The 14,699-nt window shown below is 43.3% G+C and overlaps 1 protein-coding gene across 2 annotated transcripts; it reads left to right on the forward strand.

Annotated features, from left to right (window-relative positions):
- Window positions 1-763: 763 nt before the first annotated feature.
- Lgals3 (galectin 3) lies at window positions 764-14,386 on the forward strand. Of its 2 annotated transcripts, none has more exons than XM_047541096.1 (6): window positions 764-887; window positions 6,488-6,509; window positions 7,341-7,721; window positions 9,416-9,504; window positions 11,776-11,941; window positions 14,095-14,386. In XM_047541096.1, exons 2-6 carry the CDS (start codon window positions 6,492-6,494, stop codon window positions 14,248-14,250), a joined length of 810 nt encoding a protein of 269 aa, XP_047397052.1. In that variant the 5' UTR covers window positions 764-887; window positions 6,488-6,491; the 3' UTR covers window positions 14,251-14,386. The 2 variants fall into 2 exon arrangements, with proteins under 2 accessions (XP_047397052.1, XP_047397053.1); XM_047541097.1 differs by lacking the exon at window positions 764-887 and adding an exon at window positions 4,807-4,907.
- Window positions 14,387-14,699: the final 313 nt, after the last annotated feature.

Consider the following 14,699-nt stretch of genomic DNA (forward strand, 5'->3'; position numbering starts at 1 on the left):
CGAACCCAGTGTGTCACACATGCTAGGCAAGTGCCCCTCACTCAGTTTTTATCCAGTTTTGTCCTATTCCTTCCCTAAACAAAGCTACCTTTTTTTTTTTCAGCCCCGCTGAGCTATATCCCCAGCCCCACCAAAGCTGCTTTTGACTTAATTGTCCCCTACTTTGCAGGACTCTCCTCTACTCTTCGAGAAAGCAGACTTTCTAGGAAGTCATTCATTCATTCATTCAACAAATATTTACCGAGAACCTACTTTGCACTAAGTCCTGAACAGATGCTGAGGGTGCAGCAGGAAGCGAACACCAAATCATTTAGGGCTGTCAGTCAAAGGTGTGCACGCACAGTACAGTTCAGAATGGGAACGAATGCAAGGCCGAGAACTTGGGAGCTCTCATTCACATCTTAGGGACACCCTCCCACCCCATGACACAAGTCATCTTGCCCTTCTGGGCAAGGCTTTGAGTAAAGGAAATGGAAAGGGGGATGAGACGGCCTGAGAGTGGACGGGAAATACGGTTACAACAAGCAAGCAAGCAGAAACTCCCAAAGAAGCATGCACTAAGGGCAGCTTCGTGGACTCAGGGATGTTCCTCTTTGGAGTCGGGTGATCTGGAGAGAGAGGTAGGGTCACCGCGGCCTCTCTCCTCCGCCTGTCCAAGAGCATCTCCTTTGCGCCCCTGGAGCAGCGACTCTTGGTGTCCTGAGGGGGCAGGGCAGGTCCTCCCATCCCCTGGGAGAGGCCGGGGTGCGCCGGGGCGCTGCCCCGCCCCCGGAGGGCGGGCGGCCGGGGCGGGACTAGGGTATTTGAAGGCAGAGCCACCGCCCTGCCGGCGCCCTCACCACCTCGCCAGGAGCCACCCGGAGAGAGCGAGAGAGCGCAAGGCAAAGGTGAGCGGCGCGCGGCGCGGGGGACCGCACCTGCCGACGGGGCAGGGGCTCCGGGGTGCTTTCGGGACGCGGCGCGGAGGGACTTGGCTGCCGGGGACCGGCGAGCGTGGAGAGCCGGGCAGCCCGCGCTGTGCCAGCCCAGAGCTGAGCGTGGGCATAGTTCCGGGCACCGGTCCATAACCGTTGGTTCTCCCGGGGTCCGAGACCTGGAGAAAGTTGGCAACTCCCTACAGGACTCGCACACGCGTATCCTTGGGGCAGTGGGCGTGTCTGCGGACGCCAGGCACTGGGCACTCTGCGCAGAGCGGAAGCCACGTCCCACCCTCTGCCAGCTGTGCTTTGCGTGCGGAGTAAACCCCAACCCACAAGGAGCCCGAGAGAGTGGTGGGTGGGCTCGATTATGAAACGGAACCGTACCCTCTGGCTTGGTGTTAGCCCTTCCCAGTGCACGAGGGACCTCTCTGGGGACTCTGTTGTTCTTCTGGGACCCCTGACTTAGCTGACCCCGCCACTTTGGAGCATCAGTTGAACTTTAATCTGCAGGAGATGTTACTGTGGGATGCGAATGAGTTCTTCCACCAGGTCCGGCAGCGGCAAGGCCTGCAACCTCACTCTGAATGCTGATCCCACAGAAAATGGTGCTGCCCCAAAGCCCAAGTGGACATGTGCCTGGCTTAGCAAAGACTGCAACCCTTTTTTTTTTTTTTTTTTTTTTTTTTGGCTGGGGAATCGAACCCAGGGCCTTGTGCTTGCAAGGCAAGCACTCTACCGACTGAGCTATCTCCCCAGCCCCAAAGACTGCAACCTTTAAGCTTTTGTAAATCAAGTGACTCATCCCTGCCCAGGCTGGCTAATATGGGCATTAACCATCTCAAAAGGGTGCTGAGAATGTGTTGGGTGTGGCAGAATGTTGGGTTCCAGGGTGCAAAAACCTAGCTGGGGGCTTGTAAAATATGTGGGAAGATTTATTCTGAATCATTAGTTGCTCACCTGAAAACTTAGATTGCTTGCATTCTGAGGAGTAGGTACATAATGCCAAGGAGTAAGGGACACATGGATTAAGTCCAGTGACTTATGTGTGGGTCAGTCCTTAAGGGTATGGATACCTATTGCAGATGCTGGAATATTTGTAAAGTGACTCCTTGGAGTTGGGTTACTAGACAATGAGGATATCTGGACCTCTGGGACCAGTCTGTTTTCAGAATCCAGGAAAGGAATGGAAGTTAGATAAATTCTGAAGAAAATGATAGTGATAAAATTAACTACGTGGGTGGGACCAGAGCATGAAAAAAACTTCACCAACTAACAAATTGGTAACTTGTCAGCACTTATCCATATTCTGGGGAGAAGTTTGATGATGGTCTTTTGAATGTCTGGAGCTTAGAAAAGTCTAAGTTTCACCCAAAGCTGAACCTAAAATCTTCATTGCCTAGAATCTTCATTAGCCAGACTGAAAATCATCACTGCAACAGAGATCTATATTCCCAAAGTATAACTTGAGAATTAATGTCGACCTTACCTACCAATTGACTTGTAAGTGCTTACTTACATACCCAAATCTTAGAGTAACTCATCCACAACCTTGCTTTTCTTTCCTGTGATTGTTTGAGACACAGGCTCCTCCAGAGGACAGATGGGTAGTTCTTTGAGGCTGGTGCCTAGACTGGTTCTTCTCATTAAATTCTGAGTGGGTAACTGAAGAGCTGGCCAGGATAGTGCGTGCCCTATGATTCCAGTTTGCTGGTGACTAAGGGTCATGTGTTCTCCCTTGATTGCTATTCAGCTTTTCCAAAGGGGAAAAAATCAGTAACTGAGAAGCACAAAGTAACTTTACCTTTCTTGGTGCTCAGGAACTATGAGAAAGAAACCCTAGGTCTCCTTTCTCCCAACTCAGCATCACCGAGTTACCCACTTAGTCTCAGCAAGGGCAGGAAGTAGACTGCCTCATGTGGGTTCTAGGAGAGGAGAGTGGGGAGTCCCTAGGAACTCTGAGGAAACACCTCCAAAGTCTACTTCATTATAGCTTGTTAAGGGCAGGATCCTTTATGAGGAGAAATTTTAAAAGTGTTCCTGGGAACCCAGACAACTGGATTGATTGCTAGGTGGGCCTAGAAGAGTAATGTGCGGTGGCTAACTACTCTTTATTAAAGGGAAGAACTGCCAATTAACAGCCGAATAAAATGATCTACGTTCTGAGTCATGTTTAAATTCCTTATTCCAAAATTATACTGAGCTTCTTCCTGTTGGTATTTTCAAATGTGGAGACCCAGGTAGCATTTCTCTAATTGTTCATTTTTGATCAAGTCCTCCCACGCTCCTGCACTTCAAAATTCTCTCATCCTAGAAGAACCAGGATGAAGTTCACATACCTACTCTATCTGCAGAGTGGGAAGATGATTTTTTTAAACATTTGATTGTGTGCATCTCTCTTTATAAATTACTCACCTTTTAAAAAAAGAAGAAGTTTTCTAGACAAGAAAGGAAAATACTTGTAATAAGAGATCCTTTTTTTCTTTTTTCTCTTGAAGTTCTGAGATTACTAACCTTAACTTCAGAAGCACACCAGTTACAATCATTTTCAAAAAAGAGATCTGATGGTTGGGAGTTGGCCTAATCAAAACAGTACATACCTAGTTTTTGGAAAAGTACAATGGATTGGTTAAAATGTGGATATAATTAGCAAAGTGACTTTGCAAAATGGCATCCTTTTATTAAATATTACTGTGTGCTGTGTGAGTCATCCAGTTAGTTTTCTGACAAAAACACCATCTTGTTTTTAATTGGATTAGAATCTTAGCATGCTACGTAGTTCTGGATGAATAAACCAGAGAATTAATTTCTTGATGAAATCATTAATACTTTCAAAGAGCTACAGAGTTTCAAGGTGCAAGGTTTTGAATTACTGTAGAATGAGCCTGAATTAGGAGTCAGGAGACTTGGACCCGGGTCCCTGACCTGTCAATGACAGGTTGACTCTGGACCAGCACATTAGTCCTCTGAACTTGCTTTACAGTAGGAATATCAATTTCATTCTCATAAGATTGTTAACAGAATCAAATAGATACGGCATGTGAAAGTGCTTTGCATTCTGAGAGGCCCCACACAAATGCAGTGCCATTATTCTAACACGTCAGAGGAATGTGTCACAACACAATCCAAACTGTCATCCAAGGCACTGTGAAACAGTGGAAATACAATGAAATCTGCTTTGTTTCTCAAATTGCATTTGATCAGATTGGAAAATAAACTAAACAGGCTTAAGCAGGCTTTGGGTGGAATAAATGCTAAATATGGAAATGCCCCCTTTGAGTTTCTGGCTGTCATCAGTCTTTAAACACATCTTAATTTGATTGGAGTTATAGTAATAAGGCACCTATGAGGCACATGATACCAATAGAAACTACAATTTGTACAACTGAAACTCCCTGGTTGGTTTTTATTGATGCGAGTATGTACATTTACATAGGGATTCACATGCTGACAGTCTAGATTGGTGGTTCTCAGCTGGGCATGGCTTTGCCCAAAGGGATATTTGGCAACATCTGAAGACACTTTGGATTGTTACATGTTGTAGGGTGGTGTGCTACTGGCATCTTATGGATGTAAGCCAGAAACGCGGCTAAACAGTTTAACCTAAATGCACAGGACCACACTGTGCCACAGGTGTGTACCTGAAGTGAGAGTGGTATGAGCTTGAAAATAAGCTCATATGCAATGGGGACAGTTCAAAGAAACCAAATGCTTGTAAAGTTATTGCTGAGTCTTTGGTATGTTGTTCAGGGGTGGAAAAAGTGTGTGTTAAGCTCTCTACCCACCCTGAAGTTCAAGATTGTTTTCTTCCAGTGTCCAAACTGAGAGAGGCTTTATTTTCTTAAGTAATTTGGTTTCTTTTTCTTTTCTGTATTAACTCTTCTCTCAGGTTCCTCCTGTGGTGGCAGCACAGTTTCCTAACTAGTATTGTAACAGTCTTGTGGGGAAGGGGACACAAGCAGAGGAGCCTCCTGCTTTTGCTTTAAAAGTGTAAGTTCAATAGGAAATACAGGGTGTGGAAGGCATAGTAAGCTCTAGGAGTCACTGTGACTTTCCTGTCAAACTGCTGGTAGTTTTCCACCATGGGAGATGGTGGATTCTAAATAAGCTGGAGAATAACCTGATTAAAAGAGACAGGCAAAAAAAAATTTTAGTCAAAGGTAAGTTTGAGAGTGACATAAATAACAGTAGTGTAGTATAACTATATCTGGTGCGTGTAAATGAAATATACATTAAGTCCTAAGAGGAGCTCTGCCTGTTTGTGTTTTTGCAGAAAATTTTAATATTATACATTTTTAGGACCTATCATGTCGTTGCCTTGGATCCCTTCTAGGACCATGTCATTTCTTTAAAATGAGTAATTAAGAGAAGTAGAGAAATAAAGGAAGAAGAGATTCTAGTTGTTTATAGGTCTGGGTAATTTTGACCATGGCACAGGTGTTATCCTGAGCTTAGAAAGAAGTCACCCAGGTCCCAAGGGTCCTGGGCTACCCTTCACTGCCCTGCAGAACCGGAGGGACTTTGGCAAGACCAGGTATGGAGCGCCTTGTGCTTTTGGAGACTTGGTTTAGGGGAGAGAGCAAGAGGGAGCAGTAAGTGTGTCTCCAAACCAGCCCTGCGGCAGCTTTGAGCATGACAAACCTTGTTTGACAGTATCCCATTCCAAAATGTTTTTCTCCACATTGTCTGAGTTTCTTCACCTTGGTTTGTTATACTGCCCAAGATTTTATTTGGGAACACATGCACCTTGGAAAAAAGAAAAGAAAAAAGCACTTCCAAATGAATGTCACCTATCTTCAAAGCTTAGTTCAAAAACTACCTTCCCTTCCCTGCTCAGAAGTTAGCTTCCCAGGTTTGAGTTCCCATAGCACACAACCCAGCAGCGTCGACCACTTGCTCTCTCATATTTGCCTCTGTCTGCCTCCCCAGCTGGACTGTGGGCCCTTTGACCCTACAGATCCATCTGTACATCTGCACATCTAGACAGGAGCCTGCACAGTGCTGACCTGGAGCAGGCCTCCATGTGTGCCAGTGAAGGAATAATCAGGCAGCAGGTAGAGCTGGAGGTCACTGTCTTTCAGATCTCACTAGAAACTGCTTTCCTCCCAAGCCACAGAAGAGGGCGTGGGGCTGTCAGAGGGAAGAAAAGGAGACTGAAGTCATACCAACAACTGAACCCTTTGTGAGGGGTGGTGGAGAGAGGGCACGAAGGAGCCCGAGGGACGCTCAGGACAAACCATGACTGTTTTTAACCTAGAAAAGAGGCAGAACATTTTCTTCCTGCTCCTTCTTCTCCCTCGTGCATTGTATGTTCTCTTCCTCTCAGATGTCAGAACACAAGCTAGCGTGATCCAAGTTTGAGTTTATGAGTAAGTAGGGTTTGGTAATGTAGCTGGAAACATCCCCACCCGTTGCTGTTTTTATGGTTCTGCACTGTTGACTTAGGCAATATACCTGTAGATTGACTAGAACTGCCGTGAAGGATTCAGGAAGTTAAATCTCAGGGAACTTGGTGAATCCAGTGGTAACACTGCTCTCTCTCTCTCTCTCTCTCTCTCTCTTCCTCTCAGGAAAATGGCAGACAGTTTTTCGGTAAGTACTTCAGTTTTCTTGGCCTCATACACATTCACATAGGTTGTCGGGTTCATTTTTACCACCAGACTTTCCCTTTTCACTGTCCCACCACATGGTTTCCACTTAGGGCCTGTTAGCTGAAGTCTTGTTTTTCCAGCAGCAGATTGGGGAAGAGAGCTAGGCAGAGGCCTGGGAGTCCCCGCTTCACCCTGCTGGAAGCAGCAGGAAGTGCAGTGCAGTCTGAGCGTCCCCGTGTTTGTGATTGTTTTTCACGTTGATTAGAAAGCTTGTGCTCCAGAGATTGACTCAGGAGAATCAAAAGTTCGAGGACATCCTGGCAACCTAGCAAGACCCTGTCTCTCTCAATCAATCAATCAATCAATCAATCAGTAAATAAATAAAGGGCGGTGGTGGTGGCGGGGATGTAGCTCAGTGGTGAAACACTGTACTTGCCTTGTGGGCCCCAGGCTCCTCTGGGTTTGATCCCCAGTACTTCAAAACAAAACAAAACAAACAAACAAGCCCCCCAAAGCCCATATATATATGTAAAATAAAACAAAGAAGAAAGCATGTGTTTGTAGATCAAGGAGAGCTAGCTCCTGACTTCAGCATAGTAACAAAAATCTGAGATGCTGGGTAGCCAGAATAAAGTGAAGAAGCATATAGAATCCCAAAGTCTAATTTTAGTCTCTGGAACTATAACTATTAATAGGTGGGAAAAGTTTATTGATATTAACTTTGTGCCTTCCCCATAGTTCTCTACGTCTTAGATCACAATGCCTGTGTTTCTGAAAAATCTGTTTTTCTGAATGTTTTCTATCCTGTAATTGCATATGTCTTTCTTTCCAGCTTAATGATGCCTTATCTGGGTCTGGAAACCCAAACCCTCAAGGATGGCCAGGTGCATGGGGGAACCAGCCTGGGGCTGGAGCAGGGGGTTACCCAGGGGCCTCCTATCCTGGGGCCTATCCTGGGCAGGCACCTCCAGGGCCCTACCCTGGACAGGCACCACCTGGAGCCTATCCTGGGCAGGCACCTCCTCCGGGGCCCTATCCTGGACAGGCACCTCCCAGCACCTACCCTGGCCCAGGACCTTATCCTGGACCTCCTGCATCTGGAGCCTACCCAGGGCAACCAGGTGGGCCTGGGGCCTACCCACCTCCGGGACAGCCAAGTGCTCCTGGAGCCTACCCTGCCGCTGGCCCCTTTGGCGCCCCTGCTGGACCACTGGTAAGATGGAGTAGTTCTGTCATGAACTTGATGTGCAGAGGACTCAGGGAGACCTGAAACTTGAAACCTGCAGCTTATAGCTGCTTCTCGAGGACCAACCACTGGTGTATGTTGATCTGGTAGGAAAAAGAAGTGTTCATATTGAGTTTATTTTGTACTGTTAGTATAAAACGAAGGCAAGACATCTTTTGAAGGCTTTATAAAGTTGCTTTAATATAAATCAGAGGCCTGGGAGTCCCAGGCCTACAAGTTAGGATTGTAGTAATGAGGGAAAGAATGCCGTGCTATTAGTATGCATCTATGTTATTTAACCCCATAAACACCACATACCATACTATTACTCTCTCCATTTTATGCTTGAGGAAATGGGACGATAGAGAAGTTTTGTAATTTGTCCAGGGTCACTGAAGGAACATGTGGGGGAACCAAGGTAATCCGGTTTTGAAAAACCTTCTAAAGATAATTTTGATAAGTTTGAATTTTCATACAGATTAAAATACATTTTAACAAGTGTATTCTTTTTTTTTTTTTTTTTTTTTTTTAGCAAGTGAATTCTAAATGAAAATATCCAGGTACACTTAGTCATGGATCCTTCCCTTCCAGATTTATAGTCTAGTGGAGAGATAAGATCTAAAGATGAAGAAAAATCTAAACTACAGTGTTGGATGTGACCATTTCAGGACTGAGGAGAAGGTGGCCCAAGGCAGGACCATCTTCTCCTGGGATGGTTTGGAGGAAAGCTCAGAGAAGATGTGGGGGCAGTGGGTGGCACTGAGCAGTGCCTGGCACAGAGTCAGACAGGAGCAGGCAGGAGGGGCATGAAGGCTGTGGAGACAGGCAGATGTGAGAGACGCAGAGGAAGTGCTCCCAGGACCTAGAGATTAAATCTAAGAAGTCGGAAAGGACCCTGGCTTTCAAGGCTGCACAACTGGAACATCAGCAAAGCTTTAGCCCAGCTGGAAACTCAGGAAGGGCAACTGACGCATGGGAGAAGGCAGGGGAGACCCTTCCAGTTCACACTTGCTGGACTTGAGGTCCTAGTAGCAACACCAGATAGGAGAAAGTGCAGGGCTAGTGCAGATCATGGCTAGAAGTGAAAGCTTCAGGTGGTGGTTGAGCCCAGGGGAAAACATTATAAAGGGAAAGAGAAGAGGTCACAGATTGAGCTTCAGTGGTATTCATGGCACCTTGAACATGGATGGTGAATAAACATCTGTGGAATGCACTGTGTAGGTGAAGAGTGTTCATTCCACGGACACTGAGAATCTGCCAGATACCAAGAATTCTGCTGGTGTCATATGAGTACGGAGCATGTGAGAACCCAGAAGCCCCAGAATGTGACAGACCTGCCCTCAGTGATCACTGCTGAACTATCACAGTGCAGTTTATTACCTGACACGGGTCTTAAACGTGGCACAAAAAGATTGATATTGACCATGAGGTCTAGCTCAAGCTTTCCCCAAAATTAGTCTTTGTGAATGAGTGATGGATTGAAATGGCTCTCAGAATGTTCCAGGAGGGAAACTTCTTTCTGTAGCCCCTGGGCAAGGCGACCTGAGAGTCAGGACAGATGGCCTAACTTAGGGCTGTACCGTTCACAAATACCAATAGTGATTTAACTTTAGCTACAGTTTTTTTCTTTCCCCAAGAAAATGTGACTGTTGACACAACACACGTGTACTTGCTCTTCCCAGACTGTGCCTTATGAGCTGCCCCTGCCTGGAGGAGTCATGCCTCGCATGCTGATAACAATTCTGGGCACCGTGAAGCCCAATGCAAACAGGTAAAGAGGGCACCGTTAACACCGCACCGATCTGTTGATTGGTTTTTGAATAAAGCATGATCTATTTTGAATTTTAATGAGATTTCCAAAACAACATGTTCAGGATCTTGGCTATACCCTCCCATGGGATTATCTCATATTCAGTACACGTTCCCACATAATTTTTCTAAGTGTCAGGGTCATTCATAGTAAATGGTAACACACCCTCATCTGTATTTTGGTATGCATTGTATCATTTAATTTTCATAGTTGTAGGCAAGGCAAGGAACAATGCTACCTCCTTTTAGAGATAAAACCAATGCTCATGTCCTCCAGATAAGTGGCAAGGCTGGGAACTCCAGTCTTCTGAGTAGACACTGTTAAAAGGTTTGAAAAAATTCCACCAGTTGACAACTTCACCAAAATAAATCAACCTTTGTCATTGGAACTGGTTTGATTGAGGTAGGCTTGGATGGAGTAAGGTTTTACTGAGTTAATTTAGGAAAATTCGTGATTTATGGCTGCCGTGGCTACCTGACCCGGGTTGTCACCATTGGTGCTGGTTATACTTACATACACTATGAAGAGACTGAAAAGGTGGTAAAGCCATCCACCATGCCTGTCCCTGAAGTTAGTACCATTAGTGAGCCTGTGTCTCTAAGTCTTATAGGCAGTACACAAAAGTTATGCATTCAAATCATGTCACGGGCTTCAGAGAATCCATAAATAACCTGAGTATCTGTCAATTTGTTGCTGGGGTATCAATGAAAGCCACATACTGTCACTAGATGAGCACAGCTTCCACTCTGATAATTTTACATTCATATCGCCCATTGGGGGTTAGGGTTTTAGCTCAGTGGTAGAGCACTTGCCTAGCATGTGTGAGGCACTGGGTTCCATCCTCAGCACCACATAAAAATAAACAAAACATATCACCCATTGGTTCCTCCTCCAACTATCCTCTTCTGGTTCTGCATGGTAGTCTCTAACCTAAGCCAATCCTTCTTTTTACACACCTAGATAGCTTCTCGAAGGTCAGCCTTTTCTCACACAAAGAAATCTGCCTGGCAGTAAATCACTGTATGCCTATGTCCCTATCCATGTTTCTTCCCAGTGAAACAGAGCCTGGCACACCTTATCCTGTGCAGGCGGTACTCATGATTTGTTGGTATCTGTTCTCCTCCTCCAGTAACCCCTGACACAGAGAACCACACAGTATCCTTGCCTCACTGATCATTGCAATGGAAGTTTAGTTGCAGTTGATACTAGAGATGTATACTGAGACCATAGTTGATCAAAACTGATTGAAATGGTTAATGGTAGTAAATGAAAAAAATATTGCAAATTCTATGAGAAACTACATGAAAAAAAGTGCTTCACAGTGTTGACAGTACCTTCCTTTTCACTGCAGAGGAAATAGAGCCATTGAATATTTAGTCAAATGCAAATTCCATTGCCATTTTCCCTTGTGAATTTAATATTGAAATTGTGGTCAAATGTGACTGTGGCAGGGGGATTCAAAATGCCCAGTCAGTCAATCTAGAGCACAAACCTTATTTTAAAACACCAACTGATTCTGGTTTGGTGCTCTATGGAGCACACCTTGGAAAACTCAGGGGAGTGCTTAATCTTTTAAGAAAGAGGACTTGTGTTTGCATTAACATCTCAGAAGGAAAAGGGTCAAAGAGTTCAACTAGCACTTTCATTAGTTCCACCTTACATCTTGGAATGTGTCACTTGTTTATGGTCTTAGCTTTACAACTTAGCAACAGGTACAGAACTTTAACTACACTATCTCATTCTTGCTGTTTCACAGGAAGTAGGTTTCTGATTAACCATGAGAAGCCAGGTACTTAAAGAGTTTTTATTGATGTAGCTGGCTTACCTTTAACAAGTATTGGAAGCACCCTGGCAGGGCAAGTAAGAGAGAACCAATATTATCTGTTCAGGTATAGTATTTTCAAAGTGGTTCTAAACCTGTATAAGGAAACCCTGAAGGGTTTTCATGAACAGAGTCTGTAAGGAGGACATTACAGCTGAATGAGAACGATGGCACCAAAGACACACACACACACACACAGTCTTGCTGACCTTAAGATTTTGATAGTAAATAAACTTGGGGCTTAGTATACTTCCTAGTTTGAACCCATTCTCTGGTTTATTTGTTTTCTATTCAGAAAAATTTCCTATGTATTATGAAACAATTTGCTTTTTAGAAACTTGTATGCTCATCACTTGATACAAAATACAACTTTAATCATTTTAATAACTCCGGTCTTTGGTTTAAAACAGAATTGCTTTAGACTTCAGGAGAGGGAATGATGTTGCCTTCCACTTTAACCCACGCTTCAATGAGAACAACAGGAAAGTCATCGTGTGCAATACAAAGCTGGATAATACCTGGGGAAAGGAGGAGAGACAGATGGTTTTCCCATTTGAAAGTGGTAAACCATTCAAAGTAAGTGGTTGCTTCTATTATATATTGATAATATGTATTTCTCATGGGGAGTCACTCTAAAACCACAGCACATTGAAATGAATTTTTACCAGCTGTCCCGGGTCACCAAACCAGGCAATCTCCTTCCCACCTTCAGGCTTTGCAGGCTGAGAAAATGGCTGGGAGTGAGGCATTCCCGAATTCCTTTTAGGCACCCCACCATCATCCCCATGGCCACACACCCTCCACCCCAAGCTTTTCTAGAAATTAATAAAAAATGGCAGAAAGTCTTTATGTCACAGTTGGATTGAGACCTTATTTCCCTAAAACAATGTGGTTGGCATAGCAATCAAAAGTAAATGTTTGCCAAGAGCAGTGGTGCACGCCTGTAATCCCAGCAGCTCAGGAGGCTGAGGCAGGAGGATCAAGAATTCAAAGTCAGCCTCAGCAACTTAGTGAGGCACTTAGCAACTCAGGAGACACTGTCTCTAATAAAATATATATATTAAAAAAAAAGATTGGAGGTGCGGCTCAGTGGTTGAATGCCCCTGGATTCAAATCCCAATAATAAATAAATAAATAAATAAATAAATAAAATCAGTATAATTGTTTTATGAAAAGAAGAATTTGTAGATGTTTAATTAGAAAGTCTCCTCTTCACAGAGGATGAAATTTGGTATCTTTTCAGTATTTTATGGTACAACACATTTTTAATATTTATTTATGCAGTGCTTGGGATTGAGCCCAGGGATGCTCTACCCTGAGCTATATCCCCAGCCCTTTCTATTTTTTGAGACTGAGTCAAGTTAAGTTGCCCAAACTGGACTTGAACTTTTTTCCCCACTTTTTTTTTAATTGGTGCATTATAGTTGTGCATACTGATGGGATTTGTTGTTACATATTTGTACATGCACACAATACACATAGAACAATATAATGTGGTCAGTATCACTCCCCAGAACTTCCCCTCCGTTCCCAGCATCCACACCTTGTTCCCTTTCTTCTCTTCATCTCCCTTTGATTTTCATGAGATTCACCCCATCTTTCCTTTTTCCTCTCCAGCTTCTGCATGAGAGAAAAATTACAATCCTTAACCTTCTGAGTTTATTTCGCTTAACATAGTGTTCTCTAGTTCTACCCTGCAAATGACCAGTTTCATATTTCTTTATTGGCCTTGAACTTTTGATCCTCTGCCTCAGCCTCCTGGTTGCTGGGGTTGCAGGTGTGTGCCGCCATGCCTAGCTCACATTTTTAAAGTAATGGCTTCAACAGATATTTATAAAGTCCACAGCATTGAATTAGGATTGACTGAAGTCAATAAAAACAGCTAGACTAAGCTCAAGGTCAGGGACAAGTAAGGACCACATTCTACCTTTGGTAGACAGCTTTCCATTTCAGAGTATTATGACTAGCATTTCATTGTTTAAATATGTGAGAATTTAACCAGTACCCTACTGATGAAATTTTTTTTTTTTTTTTTTTTTTGGCGGTGCTGGGGATTGAACCCAGGGCCTTTCTTGCAAGTCAAGCACTCTACCCACTGAGCTATATCCCCAGTCCCCTGATGAAAATTTGAAGTATGGAAATATGCCAAAGAATAAGCCTGAAAAGATTTAACCAAAACACTGTAATACCCTTACACATCTTTCTTTCCTAGAATAACTTTATTCAAAGAATATGCATGTTTAAAATTTGGATAAGGCATTGCCAAATTGCTGATTACAAAAGGATGTGAGATTGCATATCTATTATTTGAAGTTTCCCCTAACCTTGCCAAACTGGTTAAGGGATTCCTACTATAGTGTTTACTTTTAAGTGCTACAAGAACTTTAAAAAGTTTTTATGTAGGCAATTATGAACCTTTTCCCTTTTGTTGCTTTTGTCTTTTTTTGTTTAAATCTATATGATCTGGAATTTATTTTTATTGTAAAGTTAATTTCTCTGGAACTTAATTGGTTCTACAAATGATGAAGATGAAATGTGGACCTCCTGAGATCAGGCTGGACTTTTTGAAATTAATGGGTAATTCTATTGTTTCTCTTAATTTGAATTGACAAAAAAACATATCTCTCATGCACATGTTTTGAAATATGCACACATCATGGAATGGCTAAACTGCACTAATTAACAATAGGTCTGATCTCACATGACACTTTGTGTGTGTGCCTTTTCAGATACAAGTCCTGGTTGAGCCTGACCACTTCAAGGTTGCTGTCAACGATGCTCACTTGTTACAGTACAATCATCGGATGAAAAATCTCAGGGAAATCAGCAAACTGGGAATTTCTGGTGACATAAACCTCACCAGTGCTTCACATGCTATGATATAATATGGAAGGGGCATATACTTTAAAAGTAAAATTGAATCTAAACTTTACACATTTAAAGTCTTCATGTGAAGTTTACCTTTATTCATCAATATCCTTCTTGTAAGTCATCCATTTAATAAATATTCTTACGCTGTTACCTGTCTTACATGTCATCTAATTGGAGTTTACTGTAGATAATTTACAAAGGAAAAATATATAGCAATATTAATACTGCATGAGGGCCTCCCAAGTTTTCTCTACTTGCTGATGTACTTAAACATAGTAAACATGAGGCACATGAGGTTGTTGCCAGTGTTAACCCCACATATTGTCTTATAGTGGACTTTTTTTATTGGAAGGAATATGCTCAAAAATAACAATAAAGAAAACACAAACCTGAAACAGTTGCTTATTATCAAGTATTATGTAGCGTGCATAATTGTGTGTGCTATACTTTTAAACAATGGGCA

This window comes from Sciurus carolinensis, chromosome 2 (assembly GCF_902686445.1).
Source record: "Sciurus carolinensis chromosome 2, mSciCar1.2, whole genome shotgun sequence".
NCBI lineage: Eukaryota > Metazoa > Chordata > Mammalia > Rodentia > Sciuridae > Sciurus > Sciurus carolinensis.